The sequence below is a fragment of the Microcebus murinus genome, chromosome 2, assembly GCF_040939455.1.
Source record: "Microcebus murinus isolate Inina chromosome 2, M.murinus_Inina_mat1.0, whole genome shotgun sequence".
NCBI classification, from domain to species: Eukaryota; Metazoa; Chordata; class Mammalia; order Primates; family Cheirogaleidae; genus Microcebus; species Microcebus murinus.
The window spans coordinates 53,670,196-53,694,475 of NC_134105.1; the positions used below are offsets into that span (position 1 = coordinate 53,670,196).

A 24,280-nucleotide genomic window follows, 5' to 3' on the forward strand; every position below is an offset into this window, starting at 1 on the left:
CATAGTTCTCTAGATCCCCCAGATGGGTAGCTGTTTCTTAGAAAGCAGGTTTCTTATTTCATTCAATCTGAATTTACAAACTAATCTATCTTGCCTGACTTCAATCTCCCTTATTCTAATTTAAGTTTTTAAAGCTCATGTTCTATCTTTGGATTTGAATAGTAGCTTCTAAGCCTCCTTTCTATATAAGAGATGATTGTAATAGAGAATTTCAATGTTGGTAAAATGGTATTGGCAGAATGTTATCTTATTAGGATCTGCATTTCTTCCTTCTTCACACTGAGGTGGTCTAGGAACAGGGGGAGGTATGGGCACCCTGAATTGTGAGACTCACCTCATGGAAAATGAATGAGAAGAAGCTAGGAAGTGACTGGCAAATGTAGGAAATGGGAATTGTAGGAATTTTCTTAAATTTGAAGACTTCAAGTCTAAAACTTAATAATTTGTCAGTCATTTAATTTCTGCACTTTAAAAATAAATGGAAAAATAGATTTCTTTGTGGAATTCTGTCCATGTGCCATGTCTCAAGACAAAAAACAATGGATTGATGTTTATCCACAGTGACATATTTCATGCAATTCCCTGGCTTTTTCCCTTTTCTTTTTAAGATTTCTAGTTTTATCTAGGGATTACTACCTATGGCAAAATAATGATTACATTGAAAATCCACAGGGGAAATAAGATGAAAAAGACAAGTACCCAAATCTTAATAGTTGTTGAATTTAGATGAGCTCTGTATGATTTTGCTTTATAATTTCTCCTTTTCTATATTTTTGGATTTTCTTTGAAACGTATGTTTTTATGAGTACTTATAATTTAAAAATGAGTTTGCACTTTATCTAAACAAAGAAACCAAGTGGAGGCATCAAATACCCTGGTCAGTCTGTTCCTTCTTATTTTCCCCTGGCAGAACATGATGCTGATCACCTTAAATATGATTATATGTAAGGCTTTTGTGCATAAAAGGATACTAAGATTAAGATATTGAATGCAATTTTTTGTCAATTTCCTATTTTTTTTTGGTAATCTGTACCATGTAAGAAAGTAATGTAAAAATAAAAGTGCTTAAAATGTATTAATACCTGAATAATAACCTGATATAATAATAATAATAACCTATTAATAATTTAATATTTTTTCTCTGTCAGTCAGATGATAGCACAGTACTTAATATAATTAAACAAATGAGGCAACAAAGTATAATCCTGAACATTACTCCATAGTTTGATTTTAAACAGATATTGTAAGTATTTTTATGCTTTTTTTTTTAAATACAGTCACTACTATATGTACTTGCTTTTATGTTACATAAGCTTTTAATATATAACAATCTCTGACATGTTATTTGGTTGAGAGGCCTCAGTTGGTTAGACATAAATTTTCTTGTAAAATAAGAAATAATAGTAATTGCCTATATTAAATGGAAAGGTTAAAGTTCATAAACTTGAAAATCTTTGAGTAGTTACATATATGCAAAATAATTACTATGATTACTCTTAGAAAATAGTCCCTGGTTTGAGAAAAAGTTTGGTTTAACATTTAGTAATTAAGCCTTATTACATGATACTGCCTTGACTCAGCAAAGCCATGTACAAATTAGGTGTAGAGGACTTTTTTAAAAAAGTAATTGGAGCAGATAGGTACTTAAAGTGTACTTTTATAATAGGAATAAAAGCATTTTAATAACTCCACATTCATTTCCTATTTGATTTCTAAATATGTAAATGAGTTTTTCAGTTACAGACTGTTTCACAGAGGAAGTATGATTATCTAAATACATATTTTTTTTAAAGGAATTGCTTGTTCAACTCAGTGCTTTCTGTAAAACATTGCAAAATTGTGTGCATCTGCAACTTAAGACCAGGCTAAAATTGAACAGAATTTGACTGCAGACCTGAAACTGGTTTTTTTGGTTTTGTCACCAAAACCATATCTTGCTAGAATATGCTCAAGATTTTCTGAACAGTCCATGAAAGGTGACAGGGATGTTAATCTCCACTTCAGCCCGGGCAACTTCACTCAAGTCCTTGGCATTCAGAATCAGGAGATAAGCAGGCTTTTGTCCTGCTCCAGGGCTCACCACCACACTCAGAACTACACCTGTTAATCAGAAGTAAATAAGACAGTACTGAATTAGAAAAGACCAGGCCGTAGATTAAATGTCATTGAAATAATATAGGAGGTAGTACATTGACAAATAAAGAAATCCATGCCTTGACATCTTGTTCTGATTCTTCTACCACTTGGCTATGAAATCATCTGAAGAGGTCTTTAAAAGTGTTTGTGTCCTCTGGACTATAAGCTCCAGGAAGGCAGTGACTATGCCTGTCTTGCTCATTGCTGTGTCCCAATATCCTATGACAATGACTAGAATATAGTAGGTGCTCATCAAATACTATTGAATGAATGGATCTGTGCTCTTATCTATAACATAAAAATATAATGTCTGCTCTACCTACTGCAAAAATAATGATGTAACTATCAATTAAAAATGTGTATTAAAAGCTTTGAAAGCAGTAAGGTACATTATATCTATAATTTCAAAGATCTACTGGGAAGTTGACTTCCTTCAAACACAATGACAGCAAACTTTTTGCAGTTTTGACTGCATGGTTTGTATATGTAAAATTATTTAGTGTGAAATGGTCCCACAATTCTTTGTCTTATTTCTCTGTGATTTCTGATATTTTAATTCCACAGGGTGTACTGTCTCTCCCTGTCCCACCTAAGCATAGTTACCTAACTGATGCTTTGTAACTGAGTTGCTGTATTATAGCCCATGGCTCTGGATGCCTTTCTAGCCCCAGCTTACTAAAAGAACAAACCAAAACTAGAATCACAGAGTTTCTCATACTCTTTGGTTTGCTAGAATACTCAGTTTTGCTTATTCTTTTTCAGAAATGTATCTTGGTCAGGATAGGCAAAAACCTAGAATTCATAATGCTATTTTTCGTCCTTTTCTCCCTATTCTACAGCGGACATTGATGCTCCACGATTATACCAGATGGTGCTTTAGCATTTTTCCCACTAGTAACGAAAAAGACCTGGCCACAAGATGAAACTTCTTTTCAAATAAGTTCAATTTCTTTCATGCTATCCTATTTGCACTATTAAAGATCATTTTTGAACATTAAGGAATAATCAACCTAATTCCTCTCCTGAAGAACAAACACAGAACTCCAGTAAAAAGAGATTGCTCAGATACATCCATTGCTTTCATTACCATCATCTTCTTCCAGAGCATCCGGGTGAGAAACAAAGATGGGTTCTGATGGGTATGAATCAGGCTCTTGCCATACCCAAGTTTCTTTGGTTTTGACGTTCAGCTTACAGAGCTGCTTGTAAGAAAGCAAAAGCAACCAATCAATCAATCAGTTCACATGCTTTACTTGACTAGCATATGACTCAAAGCTCTGTTCTAATATTAGTAAGATGGATTGATTACCCTGTCTGGAACAAAGTGATTCAAGCCAAGTCCGTATGCATATGTATAAGGTTTCCCACCATACTTCTGGTAATTGATTTGAGGGAACTCAAATGCTGCAAAACAGAGCACATGCTTAGGAAAACTCTGTTAATCTCTTTGAACGGAACATTTATTCCCTCCCATGTGAGATTTCCTCTAGATCATCTTACCTTGGCGAGGCCCTGAAAAGAGAACCTCAGGTTCCAGCCAGATGGTCTCATCACTGCACAGAATTGCAGTGGCAGTTGTGTTGGAAAGTGTGACTAAATTCTTGCCTGTGTCAGCCTAAGAAAGAAAATAACAGGCAGGAAAGAAATTTCAAGCAGCCGTAAATGCAGACTTCCTGAGTCTCCTCTCCTGCGTTCTTTCTTAGGTCAACATGCAGGAAGGGACAGTGCAGGAAACTGTGCAGGAACGTGACCGGCAGGCTGTCTGCACCTGTGTCACTCACTGGCTGTGAGTCACTGGGAGAGTCACATAACCTCTTAAGCTCTCCGATTTTCTCATCTGTAAAATAATACCACCCTCGAGGAAAATTTAGGCCTCTGAGGAAAGGCCTCTGCAAAAAATAAATAAATAAATAAATAAATAAATAAATAAAATAAAAAATGTTTTTCTGCAGAACAACAAGAACAACAAAGACTTCAGCTGCCTTGGGAATATAAGAGCGTTTACCTCTTTTATAGTTAGGGTATGTTTTGATTTTGTTTGGAAAAAACCATACAGTTATGCTGTCAAAAAAGAAAAGAAAACATATAAAAACTGCTGGACCAGATTTTTTTCTCAGATTTCTCGTCACGTACATGTGATTTTCCTGATTGTTTTTGTGGAAACAATGAGTACCATGAGATATTTCTAAGCACATACCCATTTACTAATATTTTCATCAAATACTTGATGTTTTGTTCTAGACTCTATTTTAGGCACTTGGGATATTTCAGAGAGTAAAGTCCCTGTCCTCCTGAAGCTTACCTTGTAGTTTGAGGAGATAAACAATAAATATAATTAATGAATAAAGTGTATAATATGCCATAAATGTAGGGAGAAATCGTAGGCTAAGGGAATTGGAAGTGTGAAGGGTAGGTGGGTTAAAATTTTAATAGGTGGTCAGGGTGGACATCTTTGGAAAGGCAGCATTTGAGACAAAACTCTTAGGAGACGAGAGAGTTAGCAATGCAGGTATCTGGGGAAGAGCATTCAAGCCCAGAGAACAAATTGTGCAGAGACCTGACGCAGGAGGATGCCGGATGATCTTGAGAAGCATCAGAGAGATGCGGTGTGGCTGCAGTCGACTGACAAGGGGGAGAAGAGCGGTAATGGGACCAGATTGTGGAGAGTGTCAGGTCCTTCTGAGCATGTGGTCTTTCTCTGTGAGTGAGCCATGGGAAGACATGGGAGGGTTTTGAGCTGAGGAGCGACAGGCTGTGATTTATTCTTAAGGGAATCCCTCTGGCTGCTCGGTTGAGACAACCCTTGTAAGCGTGGGATCAGGAAAACCAGTCCATCGTGGAGTAGTCTAATCAAAAGAAAACAATGGTTCAGATGAGGCTGGTAGCAGTGCAGTCAGTGAAAAGTGTAAGATAGAGTCAAGATTTCCTGATGCATAGGATACAGGGCGGGGAAGAGGCATGAAAATAAGAGAGGTCTCGAGCAGAACACCAAGGTGTTTGGCCTGAGCAATTAAAGAGTGGTGTCCCAACAAAGAGGAGGAGGACTACTGCAGGTGGAGTAAATTTTTTTTTGTGTGTGGGGGGGGACAAGATGAGAAGTTTAGCGCTTGCTTTACTAGGCCTGAGATGTCTACTGGATGGATGTCCAAATGCAGATGTGGAATTGGCAGTAGGATATATAAGAATCTTGAGTTTAAGGGAAAGTTAAAAATTTAAATGGAGGCTGCTTCAAAGCATGAATCTTTAAAAAGATGTGAGTCGCCAGGTGTGGTGGCGCACATCTGTAAGCCCCAGCTACTCAGGAGGCTGAGGCTGGAGGATCGCTTGAGCCCAGGAGTTCAGGGTCAGCCTGGGCAACATAGCAAGACCCCATCTCTAAAATAAATAAATTGGAGTGAATAGACCAATGGAAGATAGGGGAATCACGGATTGAGTTCTGGTGCCTTCCAACAAGAGGAAGAATGAGTGGGTAGCTGGTTGGGACAAAAGAAGTCAAGAGGAGGATTTTGCAAGAGCATGATGTGTGTGATCCATTGAAAAGGGTAGAGAAATGATGATCTAGGAGAGATCTGGGGGAGAATTGCTACAGTGATGTTGTTGAGTGGGTGAGGGAGGATGAAAGAGATTAGCTCTGGATAGGAAGATGGATAATTCAGCATATGAGTACAGATGCTGGTGGGTGGGTAGATGTGGTGGCAAGAGTCTCTGGTCCTTTTCTGATTTCTTTCATTTGTTTCCGAGACATAGGAAGCCTAGTCATCAGCTGCATATGAGTGTGGAGGCAGGAAGTGGGAGGTGTTAAAAGTTTGAAAAGAGAAGGGTATGGAATATTTAACCAGCAAAGTGAGAGAGGAAGTGAAGTTGGGAAATGTAGCAATGAGGTTTGTGGTCATGCATTTAAAATCAGACTAATTATCATGATTGTGTATTTTCTGCACTTAAATTCAGCCTCAGAGGTATAAGCATGGAGTGGGTAGAGAGTTGAATTTAACTAGGGTTGTGGGTTTGACAAATGAGTTTGACAAAGTAAGAAAGAGGCAAGAAAAATGAGGGTCTATAGGAGAGGGTGATTGTAGTTATCGACCGTACCATTTACAGTGAGTCAGGAGCGAAGGTAAGTCCTCAAGGGAGTGAGAGAGAGTGAGAAAACAGTATGTTCAATGGACTGGAAGTTTCTGGTGGAAATTGCAGTAGGGCAAGTGATATTGATATTACTTGATATGATAAAAACTGAGATTATGGAAGGAGCATAGTTACAGACTATGGCACGGTCAAGGGTATGACTGGAGAATGAGTGGCTGAGATAGAATGGAAGACAGGATCAGTGGAAGAGGTCAGGGAACTGAGAGGCTAGGTTGTTAGACGAATCACCATTGATGTATATATTGAAATCACCAAGAACTAAGAGACAGGAGCAGAAATGGAAAGAGTGTGACATTGAACCAGAAGGGAGTAAGTGGTGGTTAGTAGCTGACAGCAATAATGAGGGGCGCATATATGTATGTGTACACACACTACTTGGCTATATGATTAGCTGAAATGACATAAAACTTGGGGTATTTTAAGGATGCATGGAGGGAACAACGGTCTAAGCAAAAAGAAACAAAGACACCTACCCCAACCACAGGCCCAGTTGTAAAAGGGCTGTACCCTTGTACAGAGTAGAAGCTGCTTCTGCTGGAAGATGCTGCTATCGAGACCAGTGTCTTTAGCAAAAAGCTAGATTTTGGTTAAAGAAAGAAGGTGGAGGGAACTTCTGAATAGAGATTTTTTTTTGGTGTTAGACTAAGAATTATGAGTAAACAGCATGCAAAATTTTCAGCATAGGGAAGGGATGGGAGGTGGGGAGTAAATTGAAGAGTACTTTTGATGAGATTCTGTGAAATTTGGAGATTCAGGGCACTTAGTGGTGATGTGAAGAAAGTGATGGAGTGATGTGTGTACGTGTACATATTTGTACACATGCATAAAGTAAGTACAAATGTCCACGTTGAACATATTTTTATGTGGTTTCAAGTTGAATTATTTTCATCTGTTCTGTCTTTTTAAAATGTTAAATTAGGTTTTTAATATAAAAAATGTGTAATATTATCTTTATTTTCCTCCATAATCTGGATTCTCCTTTTGACTTTCTTTTTTTTTTTTTTTAACAGATGCATTTACTCTTTGACCCAGCAATCTTACTTCTGAGAATCTATCATACTGATGATTCTGCACATATATGAAATAACATACATATGAAGTTATTTCTTGTCGCATTATTTGTAATAGCTGAAGACTGGAAATAATTCTATTGCCCAGCAGTGAGGCATTGGTTGAATAACCTTGTGTATGCTCACAAAAGGACTATAAAAGCAAGATTTTTAGTATATATTGTTAAATGAAAAAAGCAAGGTACAAAACAGTAAATATAGAAACTTGCTTTTTGTGTCAGAGAATGAAAACTAATAATTACATTTTTTATATTCACTATACAAAACAGTGAATATAGAAAGTTACCTTTTATGTAAGAGAATGAAAACTAATAATTATATATACATATATTTGTATTTTTTACATTTTATATGAAATGCATATATCATATTTTTTATATGAATAAAAGGAAGACATTAATGAAAGTTAGACATAAGAAGTGAGGGGGAATGGAGTGGAATAGATAGATGGAGCTAGGGATTTGAGTGAGACTTCCTAGTATATGCCTTTTTATATAGTTTTTATTTTTTAACCATTTAAATGTACTGCCTTTTCAAAAGTTCTGACATATTTTAAAGATGCTACTATTATCTTAATCAGTAAACTGAAACCTCAGTCATTTTATATTCTCTCCTCTCCTTAGCTCTTTACATCCTTCTCTTGATCTGTTTATTGCCTCTCCTTCCCCTAATTTATGACCTTTCTATTTTTCCTTTCACTGTGAAACCTTTAAGTGTATAGACTCAGTAACTTCTCCCACATACTGTTCACTTTTAGAGCCTTGAAAACTGATTTCTGTCTCCCTCACTCTGCTCCATTGGAGATCATCAGATCTAGTGTTGGGTTCTGAGTCTGTATCCTTTTCCACCTGTCTGTAGTAGTGGCACCATATAACCCTCTCCTGCCCTAACCTATGTGGCATTGCCCTCTCTTAGTGGGACCTAGGACTCTTGGTGGCTCTTTCTGTTTCTTTTTCTGGCTTCTCTCTTTTTCCAGCACTTTCTGCACATGGGCATTTCCTGAGCTACTGTGCTTAGCTATCTTTTCTTCTGTCTCGATATTCTCTGGCTATCAAATTTTTAATTCAAAAATAAGCAATTTTTAAATGTTTCTTTTGGAAAACTTATTCTAAAGTATGATTTTTCTCCTTGCTAGCTATCTATTCTTATATATTTGATCATGTCAATATCAATAATTATCAGCTTTTCTGTTTAAAAGCCTTCACTGTCTCCTCATTCATTGCCCAATAAAGTACAACCTTTTTAGCCTGATTTTAAAGTCTTCCAAGATTATCAATCTACTTTTATAGCTGTTTATCCCATTTACTCCACTACTTTTGCCTATGATCCAACCAGTTGGTAACAGCCAATTAATTCTCTCTGTCTGCTCCCCACTTCTCTGTCTCTCCTTATGCTGTTTTTCTAGTCTTCAACTATTCTGCTGCAATTTCATCTCCACCAACCAAAAGACTGCTCATTGCAAATAACTTTGTTCCATGAATCTCCCCCAAACAAGTCTGATGACTCATCACCTGACTATCACTTACCCCTCCTGCGTAGAACTCCTCCGTGCTGACATGCATCATCATTCCTGAATCACCTTCCCTCCCCTCACCACACTAGGTAATGGGTTCCATGAGAACAAGAAGTGTGTCCTTTGCAGGTACCCACTGAAACAACTAGTGCAATGCCTATTGTAGTGGTTACTTAGTAACTATTGAAAGAAAGAGAAGGTGGGGATTAAGGTGACATTAGACATTGTTCATCACAACAAAATTTCACCATTCTATAATTGGGGAAATGTTGAGTGATCTTTCTTCAGGCAATGATGACCATACATTTAGAAAAATCATTCCTTTTTCTTTGTTTTGGAATGTGGATCCAAATCTCATCTACAGCCCACTTAAAGCACTTCAATGGCTCCCTATTGTTTATAAAATGAATGCTCAAAGACTTACAGAGCCCCTTATGACATCACTCCTACCTATCTTTCCAGTTCTTCTACCAAACCCATCTCCCTATGCTCCCAATGAACCAGCTCCAGCTACTTCACATTGCTAGACTAAATCTTGCTTTTAAAATTCCTCCTTGCCTTTGTAGAAGCTCTTTGGCCTATTTATAATACCTAATCTCAACCTCACCTTTTCTCATTCTTCATAAAGCTCACAAACTTGCTTAAGAGCAGTGATACCTGGTTCTAAATTGGGTTAATTTTCCACGACATCAGATCTAAGCATTTGGTACAGTGTTTTACATTCCACGTGGCTGCCTCAACCCTTTTTGTGCAACTAGGGAGCACACAGACATAAAAGAGAGTGTATGCTCAGGGATCTACACGTGAAAATAATATTTTCTTGATTTTGACTGGCATATCCATCACAATACAAATTCTAGATGTCACTCTGCTTATTCTAAAAAGACAGTCACTGACTATAAAGAATAAAAACCAGAAATAAAGATATGACTGTCTAATGCTATTAATGATTCTTAACCTCTAGTGATATTTTTAGAAGATTTATTAGAAACCAAAATAATGGGCTGATTTCCCCACAAGGGTACTTTTTCATGCTTCATCTCTCCAGAATTTCAGATTACTTAAGGTATTTATATTATTGACAAAGGATCCTAGGAATCTGTGGGTTTGCACTATTCACCGAGAAAGCATATTTTTAAGAGGATTTTGTAAATAAAGCAAGAGCAGATTTAGAATCACAAAACCTGGTTCTCATCCTGGCTCTGCTGTAGTAGCTTTTGTGAGGTCGCATCACTCTTCTGAGCTTCAGTTTCCTCACTTGTAAAATGAGAGGAGTTTAATTAGTTTATTTTTAAAGTTCCTTCCAGCTCTGAAACTACAGGACTTTATGTAAAAAAATGAAGCTGGAGAACAATTCCCCAGAAAGATGAAACATTCTGGTTATATCTGAAATCCCCATGTAGAAAGAGGTTACCTTGTCAATATTCAAAGGAAGCACATATCTCCTAACTTCAGGCTGGGGAGCCTTTCTGGCATTTTTTTTCACCTCTTCCCAGTTCTCACGTAAATTGGCTAAATATAAGTAATTATAAACAAATTCAAATCTGCAAAAGTAAGAAGTCAAACATGAGCACAGACAATTACAGGTAATTTTAGAGAGATGATTCATGCCTTTTAAAAGCATAAGTGCCTGCCTGTTTTTTATTTCACAACCCAGAAACTGCTAATGACCCAGGTGTATCAGAGCAATTTCCTCCTGCCCACACTGGGTGAAAAAGGAAAAAAAAAAAAAAAAGAACCTCAGCCTTAAGATACTTTCTGTATTGCTCCTCTGTCACTGTTCTGTTCTTGTCTTTAGGGGCTATTGTTTTCTTGGAGACTTGGCTAATCTGAAAAGAAGCATACCTCCTTCTCCCAGTCCTAGAGTGGGTGCAGTTCAAGCTCCCTCAAAGATTTTGTCAAGTTTAAGCTCATTCCTGAAGTCCTTTTATTTTCAGGTCTGGTTCATGGACCTGATTGGTTTTTAATCCTTAACTATGGTTTGGATGTTCAGATTATCTAGACTCCCTGTTGCTTTTCCAATTATATTTTTTAACTCTTGCATACCTCTTGCATTTTTAGATGTGATACAGATTGAATATTGAGAGCTCCCTCTCTGTAAAAGCCTCTTAATTTCCAAGAAGAACAGGAAATGTACCATTTGTCCAGTATCCATTCTTACCCTTTCCAGCAACAGAGATCCACAATCAGAAACCCATTGTCTTCATAGGTGTTGATGTGATGGAAGAGATTGAAAGGAGAAGTCCTGTATTTATTATTGAGATACTTTCTTCTATTTTTGTCGGCAATATGAAGCCAAACCTTGAAAAGTGAGTGAAATATTTTGATGCATTTAAAAAAGAAAAAAGCGTACATTATGAAACATCTTTTTTTCAGAATCACAACCTTGACAAACAAATCAGACTTACCCCCATGGTTTCATTGGATTCAAAGCAATCCATGTAGTTGGCTCCCCAAAGACTCCATGAAGAAAGGAATTTGAACAGGTTAATTTTGACTGGTGTCTCCACAAACACGATATAGTTGGGAGTTAGACCAAAACTGTTCAGAAATACAAATGAGCTTGTGAATGAAAGAGCTGATTGTCAAGGTGCAAAGAAATACATATACACAAGGTTTGCTTAGTTACATGAATCAACAGTGCCTACATGAAATTAATTATGCTTAAATTTAGTTTTCTGCAAAAAAAAATATGTTGTGATCAGGATTGGTATCAAAGGTAGGCAAAACAAATCTTTAAACTTGAGTTTTCCTGAAGATTCGTAACAGGCCTTCAAGTTACCTATGGACGTAAGATGGCTTGAATCGGTCACTGCAGGGGAATTGTACAACGATCTCTGACTTGCTTATTGGATCTTCCTTGTCTGAAATAAAGTGGTTTTAAAAGGCTTTGGAATAGCCTCTTATTTTTTTTAATACAAAGCATTTAGAATAGCTTATACAAGCAAAGAAATACATTTTCAGATCTTGATTTTTTTTTCAGAGCTTATTTTCATTTTCTCAGTCATTGGCATTTCTTAGTAACATTTCATGTGAAGCTGCAATCACCCGGGAAAATACAAATAGCAGCAGATTTGGAAAAGTGTGCTCATATAGGGTTGTGGAAAGCAGGAAAGTCACATCTTAACACTGGAGGTGGGTTTTAAGTCAGGGGAATAAGGCAAAATGTTAGTATGGTGAAAACACCTTTTGCAATATCTTAAGATCCCTAAAATGTATAGCATAGATGGGTTTTTGTGAATAACTCTGTACAGTAATTCTCATGCATGTTAAAATTTAATTTATTTACTACTAAATCAATGGTCTTTAAACCTTAATGTGCATCAGAATCACATAGAGGCTTCTGAAAATACTGATTGCAGGCTCCTCTGCCAGAATTTTTTATTCAGTTTCCTGGGGTGGAGCTCAAGATTTGTATTTCTAATAGTTTTTCAGATGATGCTGTTGGTCCAGAGACTATGCTTCGAGAGCTGTACTAAGCAATACTAAACAAAAATCCATATAAATTCAAATAATTCTATCATCAAGATGGTTATCAATGAACCTGGCAATGAAAGGAAGATAAATGGAGAATTCTAGAGTACTCTCTTCTCTTCTTTAATTCTTTTTCTATAGTATTAATGAGTTAATAGATTTGTTTATAGCTTTGGGAATTAAACACAAAATATTGAATACACTCTCATATAAATGTATGTATGCTATCATGCATACACATATGTTTATTTAATTTGATTTTGCTTGGCACATTAGTCAGTGCTCAATAATGTTTGCTGGATTTGAATCTAAATTGTACATGATCAAATCCACATATACACAACATCTTGAAACATTGTAGAATAGAACTTGGCCACTTGATTTCTGTATTTTCAAGTCATCGTGTCTTGCTGTGGGCAAGAGATGGGCATTGGTCCCCTGGTAAGGTAGGAGTGAGGGCAATTGTTCTGAAGCCTGGGAGTAATTTAATTCTGCTATCTTGAAATTCTGATCTGGCATTCTGTATTTCTGGTAACTTTCTCACAATATAGATACTTGTTTTCAGAAGAGGAAAGATTGGTAAACTTACCTGCTTGTAGTGGAGGAATCTTTACAATATTGTAGGCAATTGAAAAATTTTTCCCAAAGCAATTACCAATGTTGTAAACGGTTCCATCATTTTCGATGTGGGGGTGAGCAGTGGCTCCATTGACTGAGACATAGTTGCAAAGATCAACCTATGGAAGCAAAGTGAATGTCACCCACGTTAAGAGAAAGAAGAATACAGTACACCTTTGTCCATAGATCTGACCCCACCACTACCCCTTGCACTCTCACCCTAAGTGTACTTTCTCTTTCTTTCCATCTCTCTGGATCCTACATTCTTTCACCTTCAGTTCCTACCTGTAGTGCAGAACTTTCCTGGGACGCCCCTGCTGACTCTCCACGTGTCTAAAATCTGGAGTCTCTGTGACTGTGTTCTTCATTTGATGTATACCATACACTGTGCAGGTTACTTTTCTTTTTAAACATGCAGGTTGACCTCAGACAATGATAAATTTGAATCCTGGGACTTCCTTATACTTCTCTCATTGTATTGCATTGAATTGTATAAAATTGCTGGTATTCAATAATTTTCAGTTTACAAAAATGGCAATTTTGTATGGTCCAGCCTAAATACAAAACCCAGTGTCTTGCACATAGTACAAGTGCAAGTATGAGTTTGTAACTGAAAGGGATCTCAGGATTCATCTAGTATAGAAAGCCTTAACCTAAATAAACTTCAGGAGAACCATGAATCTCTTGGAATTAAATATAAGGATCCAGCATTTTAATTTAATTTGGAGTCTCATAAGAAATTCAGATCCACAAATATAGCACAAACCTCTCAGTTTACAGAAGGAGAAATTGAGGTCTCAGAGAGGTCAAGTGTCTTGTTCAAGAGTATAGAGGCACATGTTGCCAAATCAGCACCAGATTTCTACCTGGAACCTATCCAATAAAAATTTATTGGAAGAATAATTAATGGTGTATGTATTTAACTAAGTAAAATTATTTTTATTTCTATTAGGAAAATATTTTTAAAGCATTCGTCTTTTTAGAACCCTAATTTAAATGATAGGCAATACATTCATTCATATATTCATTCAATCATTCAGCAGGTAGTCTTTGAGTTTCTGGTAGATGACAGGCACTGTGACAGGGTCTAGGAGAAGAGAAGGTCTTTGCTTTCAAGAACTTCAGTCTAGACCTGTACTGTCCCATATGGTAGCCACTAGTTTTCAGGAAAAAACTTCAAATTCAGTTCCTCAGTCACATTAGCCATATTTCAAGTACTCAATAACTCTAGAACAATGCAGACTATTTACATCGTTGCAGAAAGTTCTATTGGACAGCATTGTGTTAGACCAAAAAGTTGGCATAAAATTCAGTGAGTACAAAGCAGTATCTGTAGATAAAAGCCATCAAACTCATACTGGGAGTTTAGGTGGGCTTCCTCTCTCTAATGCTCGAGGGGTGATTAGAAGTTAGCCAGGTAGAGCAGGATGACAGTGTGTTCAGGGGCATGGGGGTGGCTTGAGACTCTTAATGTGAAGACATAGAATTGTGAAATAGCACATGCTGTTTGGGATTACTAGTTTTCAGCATAGCTGCCGTGAAGGGCATGCATGGTGGAGGGAAGTGAGAATGGGCCAACCACAAAGGATTTTGCTTGAACTTTATTTTGGAAACTATGGGTTCTCTAGATGGAGTAACATATTTATATTTTAGAAAAATTGTTCCTGCTGCACTAAGGAAATTGTATTTAAGGCAATCAGGCTGGGGGCAAAGGCTCTGGTTAGGAGGTTATTTCAATAATAGTAAGCAAAAGAAAATCTCACATTTTTAAAACTATAATTTTATATGAAGTCAGGGTATGATACTATTCACAACTGAACCTGACCTCTAATAAAGTCTATTCTGGAGCCGTACTCTAGCTTCTACATTTTCAATTAAAGTACCATGCAATTTCAATACAGATTTCCTGTCAGAGTCCAATGAATGATTGAGAAACTCAGCTTCAGTTCTTCTCTAAATGATCTACATACACACTTGTACAGGGTTTTACACACACACACACACACACACACACATCAAAAACAAGAAAGAGCCAGGGAAAGTACATGTTAAGACTTAGTAAATAGTCTGTGGAAAATTATAGATCAGCTTGTGATATTGAGACCCATGTTGAGACTATTTTTCTTTCCATTTCTACTAGTACTGCATTTATAGTTCTGGTCTTGAATTCTACCTACTGGGAACTATACATTATCTCTTTTGCCCTCCCATACAGCTCACACATGGCTTCCCACTTAAACATCCTAAAGTACAGCTGTGCTTATACTACTACTTCTTTGAGCAAAAACTTTCAGTAGCTTCCCGTTAGCTAAATGACTTATTCCAAATGTTTAGGTCATTATTCAAGCTTTTAATGTCACCCTATCCTGTGTCCCCGGACATTGATGACTGGTTCTCAGCTGGGAGTGTGATTGTCCCCCAGGGGGAGATTTGGAAATGTCAGGGGCATTTTAGGTTTGTATGATGATTGACGACATCACTGGTGTTTAGTGGATGAGGCCAGGGATGCCAAACCTCTGCAATGTATAGGACAGTCCCTGCAATGATGAGTCACTTCCTCTCCAATGCCATTAGTACTTCCACTGAGAAAAACTGCAACTCTATCCAAAAGACATTATACTAGAGTTTGCATGAACATATCCTCTATTATCTCACCTTTGATCATGTTCCCCTCTTCACCTAGAATGTCCTTTCTTCAAATTCACTGAAGTCATACCTCTCTTTTAACTTCCAGCTCAAATGCAAGCCATTTGAACCTTCCTTGATCCACCCCACCTTGCATCCCAACTACCCCCAGAAATAATTTCTTTCTTATCTGTGCTTTCTTAGGTTTTCCTTCTCTTAAAAGACTCATCACATTTTGTGTCTTATAATAGTTTGTACTTGTATGACTTCCCCATCTAGACATTAAGCTTCCTGAAGATAAGAACAATGCCTTACAAATAGATATGTATTAATAAATATTGATTGAAAACGAGGATCTATTTTAAGTAATGCTCCTTTGAGGTTGCCTAAATTCTCATTGAAATTGTCACTTTCTAATATTGCTGATATTTTGTTCTATGCTATTTCATTTAACATATATCTTTATTTCTAATAAGCATCTATAAGAAGGGGCAAATTGGTGCAATGTATTTACTTAGAACCACAAATAGCATGGTTTTCAATATCAACAGCTGCAATATTTTGAGCACCTAGTATGTACCAGGTCCATGCTACCGTATAAAAGCCATGAAATCAGGGACCATGTTGTCTTGCTCATTGACCTACCTCTTGCATCTAGCACAAATTATGGCATCTGAAAAGCACTCAATAAATATTCGTATCATGAATGAATATTTTAGGCATTTTATATGATTTTTCCTCCAATCCATATATGCTTTTAAAATTTCACAGATGAAGAAACAAAGTTTGCCCTATGTCACATAGCTAGTAGTTGGTGAAAAAGCACAGATTTGAAACTTAATCTGGCTCTCATATTCTTTCCACCAAATTGCACAGTTGATTTAATTCTGAGTTTCCAATTTCTAAATTCCTGAGTGACATCACCTGAGCACTGTGGCCCACCTGCTTAATTGTCTCCAAGGTCTCTGGATTAATCTTTGTAATGAAGTTGGTCTCTGTGCAGGCATAGTAATCTTCACCCACTGGGTAGATATTAACAAGGGCATTGTCAGTAACCTCCACTCCTCGAAAGTAAGAAAAAAACCTGCAGAAGCAAATGAATTTTTCAGTTCAATAACTTTCAAGCCATGAGAGAAAAAGGGCTAATGCAAAATATCTTGAAAAACATGCAGTTTAGTTTCAGTAACCTGGAAAATATATTCTTGCAGGGATCTGGGAAAGCACAGGTGCCAAATTCTGTTATGACGATCCTTTTCTCAGTCATTGCCCGGACATAAGCATCAGTGCGGATGAACCTGAAGGACATTGAGATACAGGAAAGGGTCACAGATAGGGGCAGTCAGTGCAGGCCATGTGGAGCTTAGAATGGTCATTCTCTGTGTCCTCATCAAGTCAGAATCACACATTTCACAACATGAAGAATAAAGATTATTCTCAGCTCACTTTCTTGGGGTGACCAAAGGAGAAAGAGACAATGTTCCATGAGCTTAAATTTATATCTGCTAAACCTCGTAGATGAGGAGGTTGAGTACAGAGAAGTTAAGTGACTGGCATATCTGGCCAAGCAGGATTCAAACTGAAGTCTGCCCACACCGGAACATGTGAACTTCCTGTGTCACACCATGCAGCCCCATGGGCAGTTCACACAGGACCTCCCCCTGTAGCCTGTAACTTATCAAGCTACACTTACTGGGGAAATACAGAACATGGCAGGCTGAATTGTATTCCTCTCAATCTCTCTCTGTCCCTCTTGTGTTTTACTTCAATTTTAAAATTTATTTTGCTACTTTAACAAGTAGATATTATTAAATTCAATCCCTTGCCCAGGCAGATCTGCTGAGGCATATCCCAGACTAGATGGCATACATTGCCCGGGATGTCTCAGGTGGACAGCTAATTAAAGTCTGATTTCGTACTTTCATGAAGAGGAAAAAGTACCTAGGTCTTTAGAAGGCATATGAAGGCCTTCTCTGAGCTCCACACTATGCTGTCATAGCTACATTGCTGCTTGACATGATCTGTCTCTCTTCTGTTAACAGTGAAAGTTAACCTGTTCAAGTCTCCTTTTATGCTTCCTTTGGATGTCTTTTCACAATGTCTGAAATATGTGGGGATCAACAAAGCCACTTTATAGGCCTGAATATTAAAACAGAGGACAAAGTATTCATGGTGATGTTAAGGGGGTTTCCTGGAGTGATGGTTTAGGTCTTCAAGCTTTTAGCAATAATCTCTTGTTTTTAGAAAACTTCTCTTTCTGGTATCACTATGAAATACTTGGTCCTCCCCTACTTTGTGGCACCTCCACCTCCTTCCTTATGGCCATTCTGATTCTAAAAGAAAGAAAGAAGTCAAGATAGGCAATGGCTTAACACTAATCATAATCATCACAATAACTGCTATTATTATTGAGTACTTCCTATGTGCTAGACACTGTGTTCTCATTTAATCCTTGTGATGAACCTATGAAGTATTATTTCTCCCATTTTACAGACCTAAATAATTAGGTCACCCACCTAGGCAAGTAGTGTCTTTTGAATACAGGATTTAAAGCCAGGCCTGTGGGACCCCAAAGCTCTAGTTCTTAGCTTCTTTTTTATCTCACGGTAGTGTTCCCAGGTGTCCATGCAGACACACTGGGCCAGGTGGATTCTGAGAAGGAAGTGGATATATAGGTCCTCTCATGGGTTCAGGATTCAAAAGCACACGGGAGGGGGAGCTGAGGTAGGTCTCACTCCTGGGATAGGGAGTTCAGTCTCATGCCCCTTTACCTTCTGTGGTATGTGACGTGTCCTTCTTTAAAGTCAAACTTGTGCAGGAGGGCTTGCCCATCAAACAGGTGGTAAAATGGTTCGGATCCAACTTCAAAGAGTCCTGGCCCACATCGAAGGAGACTGCCGGTGAGCCAGAGGGGGATCCGGCCTGTGGTGGAGGGGAGACAGAACACTGCTTCTTACCCCTGCCTTCGGACTGGCTCCTCTCTGGTAAGGTGAAATTTATTAGCAGCCCAATCGGGCAGCCTCTTCTTTATAAAGCCCATACTGATTTTCATTCCCAGCTCTAACATTGGGCAGCACTTAGAAAATGTCTGCTGACTTGACTCTTCTTTCACCAGGAGACTACATGATGGGGAATGTGGCAATGCCCCAGAGTTTGGATAAGGGTTGGAAGGGGAGTGAGGGAAAAGCATCTTGAAGGGAATGGGATTCTCTACCCAATAGATTTCCTCAGATACCATTTGCCTTTTGCCATCTCAGTTTTAAGAAGATTTTCAAATTGCTTGATGTATTTTGGCATTTGACAAAGATATTTTTAAAAGATGTGTCTATAGAAGAAATGATTTAAATGAAACAAAGGGTATACTGACTTTTTGACATCTAGAGCTACATTCCTCTGAGGGTGTGCACTACTGCCTAGATGAAAGGCAACCTGCTGTAGCAGAAAGTATACAGGGCTGGTGTCAGGGACTTGAATTCTGCTTTAGGGTTTTCCACATGCCATCTTTGGGTCTCAGTTTCCTCATCTGCAAAATGAAGGGTACCCCAGATAGTCCTCAAGGCCTTTAGGTTTAACCAGTTAGGTTTGCTCCCTAGTATCCTTTGAAAAGTGTGGTGCTTGGAAGTGTTTGCTTAATCCTTGCCAGCGATTTTTTTTTAAGCAAATGGATTATTTTCTATTTATTAATAATGATGGTGACAGTAATCATATCTACCATCTATTGATCACTTTAAGTGTCACATATTGGGTGAGTCATCCTATGTACATTACCTCATTTAATCTTCACAACATCTCCATTAGGTAAATTTTGGTTTTGGTATGTAAGGGAATTGAGGCTTAGAAAGTTTAAATAACTTAGAGGATTCACAGACAGTGAAATGATAGAGATGTGATTAGCATCTACCTCTTCCTGACTCCAGAACCAACATTCTTCCAATGTAGCAGATATGAAACCCACCCCCCTTCAATGTAATCTTCACAGGTGCTTGTCACCAGACCCTCATTTATTCAGACACTGGTGGGACAGACACCACTTATGGGACATTTACTATGTGTCAAGCGCTGACGGCTTGAAGATGACCAGGGTGTACTCTCCATCCTCAAGGTTAGATAGCATTTTTCCACATTAGAGAAATGAAGTAATGAGAGGAAACCACCTGATTCCCCTCGCTGTGCCCCACACGGGGAGCCGGCGCTGACAGCCGCCAGCAAATAAGAAGCCAAACAAGACAGAGCTCGGCAGGACAGCGGGTGGCTCAGACAGGGAGACCAACCTGTAACGTGAGCCGTGAGCGGCGAGGACAGCTCCTCCACAGTTTCGAACAGTTTCTTGTAACCACCAGCAGGGTGCTCGACTCTGAAATGGTGGAATAATGAGGAAGAAGCCTGTGTTTACACTCAAAAGAAGTCAGCGGGGACAGAGGCAGAGCTCGCGGAGGGAAGGCGCCCTCTGGCTCCACGCAGGGCGGGCGGGAGGGACGCGCCCCGCGGCGCAGCGGGCCCCGTCGCGCTCCTTTGATGCCAGGGGAAATGACCTCTTTATTAGTGTCAGCGGTCACAGAGGACTTGATCTTACCCTCTGCCGTTTTCACTTATTTCTGAACACAAATCGACTCATCCTACTGCTATCACTTCCCTTCCTGAATTTGGATCCTAGACAGGCTCATTCCCACAGCATTTCCGGGCCCTATCAACCCTCTCAGCTCACTGCCTCATTAATTTTTTTTTTCCTCACGGAGAGACTCATTCCTCTCTCTCTTGGGGGGTTCCAGTCAGGTACCTCATCCTGTGTTATTCACCCATATTATACTATCATTTCCCTCGATCGTTTCATTTCTCTACCAATCCCCAGGAGCTCTGATACTTTTTAAAAATAGACCAGGAGATTCAGGTTCTATATTGTTGTTGATTTCTTACCTCCTCTCTTTGGCTCCATTTTATAACTTCTTACTGTGGAATCTCTGACCAGACTCTAGGTTATAATAATTGCCCTTTGTTAAGCACTCATTATGTGCTATACACCATAAAACCATAAAAAGAACTTCGCTCAGGATTAGCTCATTTAAATCTCAGAATAGCATAATGGGGCGAGTACTATTATTATAGCCATTCTAGATATGGGAAAACCTAGACTTAGAAAAGTAAGTAATCTGCCCAAAGTTAGCTAGGAAATGACTAGACAAGAAGTGTAACCCAAGTCTACCTGAGATCCTCACAGCCCCAGTTTAATTACACAGACCCCACCATAATTTAGATCTGAATTCTAGATACTTGCTTCAGTACACACATAGGGGAAAATTCCCCACCAAAATCCAAGGGTCTTCCCTAAATAGGTCATCAATCAATGGCTTCTCTTCAGAAGCTCTTGAAATGGCACATTCACTGTGAACCCACTGAGGCATTTAAAAAAAATCTTCCAGAGATACTCACTGGATAGACATTTTCATTCAGTGCAGGATCAAGAATTCTGGCACCAACTGCAGAATGAAGAAACAAGTCGTCAGCCAGGGGCCTTTATATGCCTTCTAAATCCCCCGAAAAGGAGTTATGGCTTTGGGAACCCTTCCCCACCCCCTTCAGCTGAGGGAGGGGGAACAGAAGTGGCTTTCAGCGCTCACATCCTTCTGATGCTTGAGCATTATTTGGGCTTGCCGTTCCCATAACAGTTTTTTGGCTGTCTTCCAGAGACCTCAATCCTTCCCAAGGAGAATGAGAAGCAGATTAGAAAGAAAGGAGCCATGTGGGCGTGGTCAGTAGCAGGCCTGAGCCGATGCAAGTCACCCCACTGGAACCTGGCACCGTACTCTGGCACCCACCTCTACCTCCTCTACCCCTGTGTCTGCACCTTCATCCTCACCCTCATTCATTTATTCACCCACTTATTGAAAAAAGAAATCTGCTACACACCATCCATGGAGCAGACAGAGATGGTTATGGTCCCTGCCTTCACAGCTTTTATAACTCTGCAAGAGTAACAAGGAATTAACAAATTAGTCAATAAAACTTCATTAGTGCTGAGATTCGAGAAGTATAGAGTGTTATGGAAGCACATTGTAGCACATTTAACCCTCTTTGGCCACCTTATCAGAACCATTCAGTGTCCAAATTCTTCCAAGCAGGTTGAGGTGTCAGCTATGTCTTTTTGATTTGTTAGTATATCCTTATCAATACTGCTTGCCTCCTCTCCACCTCAACCTTCCTGTCCATTGGTATGTGTTCAGCACTCAGAGAGTTATAGCATTAATTCAGTTGTATTTTCACATTCTTTCAGTAAGCCCTATTTGCTTGCCAGAGACATGGTACTGCCCAAAGGAGTCCCTGGAAAACAGACCAGATATATACTATAACAGCTAACAACTTTAACATTTTTTAAGAAACTCATTAACAATTTTAAATGTAATGAGTGGTTATGACTACTTACTCTAGAGCTCTTCATCAACAAAAATGGTTTAACAACTAATCTGAGCACTCCCCAAGGTAGGCAACAGGAGCTTACTCTCCTGCAGTAAGGGCACAGGCGTGTGACCACGGTTCCAGCCATCAGAGGAAGGGGTAGAAGTCTCCGTGGTAGCACCTAGTGCCCAGCACCAGTGGGGTCTCTGCCCATCGAAGGCAGTCATAATGTCTCCAGTGAGCCATTCTACAGTGGAGCCAGAAACATTTTTACTGGCCAGGTAGCCTCCAAACTCCATCCTTTAGCCATCCCAGAGATTCTGTTAGCTACCTAATATTTAAAATATTTGTGTTCTGCTCCAATTATCCTGAGTTGGTTTCATTGTCTGCAACTAAAAGCCCTATATTTATAAAATGATGCTAGTACAGGATACTGTGGTATCACCCAGGAAGAGCATCTATATTGGTATTAAGAAGTCCCAGACAAAGAGGAAGTATCTAAGCTAAGATAGGAAGAATATATAACACTTAGCCAGTCAAAGAGCAGGTAGGAGAGTGTTCAGGCACAGCCGATAGAATTTATAAAAGTCTGGGGGTGAACAGAGTGTGGGAAAATAGCAAGAGATGAAACTGGACTGGAGATAATCATAGGCCAGGTTTTATATAACTTTGTATCGTATAAGGAAATCCAGCCCCATATTGTGAGAATAGGGGAATCATTGAAATGCTTTATTCAGAAGAGTGACATGATCTGATTTGCATTTCATTAAGAGCAATTTGATTACATTGTGGATAAAATAAAGGGATATTTGGGCAAGATAAATGAGAGGGAGGCACAGATCAAACAAGGGAAGATTTGGGGGAGGCACTGGGGATGGATATGCATGGTCAGACTCAAGACATATTTCAGAGGAAGCCTAATCAAACTGTGAGACTGGGGACTGTGCTGGAGAAATACAAGGCAGATAGAAGGATGACCACTAGGTTTTTGGTTTCTGTTACAATTCATTGAGATAGTGCATATGGTGTGACTGTGTGTCTGTGAGGCTTCAGGAATGTAGAGGAAATGAATTCTGATTTTGATTTGTTTGCTAAAGAAAGATATCCCTGGGAGCTATGATCATTTGAGAGCCTCATGGGAAGGCAGAGTCAATTGGAATCTGAAAGATAGGCTGAGTGTGGACACAGAAAGAAGATGGAGAGCACATTCCTGGTGAAGAATGCAGAGTGAGACAGGGCAAAGGAATGGGCAGTTTGAAGATCACTGCCTGGGAGATGAAAATCTAATCTTACTGGTGTCCACAACTGTATCGGTTGCCTTTTTAGGTGGCCCTGTGCTGTGTTTGGTGTTCTGAGACTGTGGCCACATTATTTAAGAACAGAAAATGAGGCTGGGAGCGGTGGCTCATGCCTGTAATCCCAGCACTCTGGGAGGCCGAGGTGGGCAGATTGCTCAAGGTCAGGAGTTAGAAACCAGCCTGAGCAAGAGTGAGACCCCATCTCTACTATAAATAGAAAGAAATTAATTGGCCAACTAATATATGTAGAAAAATTAGCCGGGCATGGTGGTGCATGCCTGTAGTCCCAGCCACTCTGGAGGCTGAGGCAGAAGGATTGCTTGAGCCCAGGAGTTTGCTGTGAGGTAGGCTGACACCATGGCACTCACTCTGGCCTGGGCAACAAAGAGAGACTCTGTCTCAAAAAAAAAGAGAAAAGAACAGAAAATGATTTTAGTGATTTTTACATTGTTTTGCATCTTTATGTTTCAACTTATATAGATCCTAGAAGTTAGCTCCTTGAGGAATATTTCTTTTACCAGTACAAGCCATGGCAATTCATTCCTGGAAGGCTTACAGACTCATAGACCGTGTGAGCCATCAATGTAGTATGCTTGGATAAATTCAAGATGAAAACTAATTTCTGTGCATTAAACCTCATCAAACCCTGAGTGCCTCAGGCCCTCAGATATAAGTCAGGGAAAATATGCAAAAACATTTTTTAGCCAAAAGTATTCCATACAAATATTAAGAAATATTTATCAATGGTCCATTCTCTGGAAGTCTGATTTTTGTTTAATCTTCTGGCTAATACGTTTTAATTCAGAGGTAACCTATTTTCCTCCATTCTACCATTAGTGTGAAGTCAGAGATCAGTTGTTTATATACTTTCAAAGCATCATTTTGACCTCTTTGCTCCTACGGCCCCAAATGTAGACCTCTTTTCCAGGTCTAACTTTATCCTTCCATAGTTTCAGTGTGATATATACACTGGATCTCCAGTGTGTTGTTACTTTTCCTTTCATCATCTCCTTTCA

At 38.9% G+C, this 24,280-nt stretch overlaps 1 protein-coding gene across 4 annotated transcripts; it reads right to left on the reverse strand.

Annotated features, from left to right (window-relative positions):
• Positions 1–1,119: 1,119 nt before the first annotated feature.
• RPE65 (retinoid isomerohydrolase RPE65) lies at positions 1,120–21,063 on the reverse strand. 4 transcript variants are annotated; one of them, XM_012767254.2, is made up of 14 exons: positions 21,004–21,063; positions 19,848–19,930; positions 18,348–18,498; positions 16,767–16,874; positions 16,522–16,663; positions 12,926–13,073; positions 11,645–11,726; positions 11,271–11,403; positions 11,024–11,163; positions 10,277–10,406; positions 3,637–3,751; positions 3,446–3,540; positions 3,224–3,335; positions 1,120–2,100 (listed from the first exon to the last, which is right to left on the reverse strand). In XM_012767254.2, exons 1-14 carry the CDS (start codon positions 21,018–21,020, stop codon positions 1,949–1,951), a joined length of 1,608 nt encoding a protein of 535 aa, XP_012622708.1. In that variant the 5' UTR covers positions 21,021–21,063; the 3' UTR covers positions 1,120–1,948. The 4 variants fall into 4 exon arrangements, with proteins under 4 accessions (XP_012622708.1, XP_075866937.1, XP_075866941.1 ...); XM_076010822.1 differs by lacking the exon at positions 19,848–19,930; XM_076010826.1 differs by lacking the exon at positions 18,348–18,498.
• Positions 21,064–24,280: the final 3,217 nt, after the last annotated feature.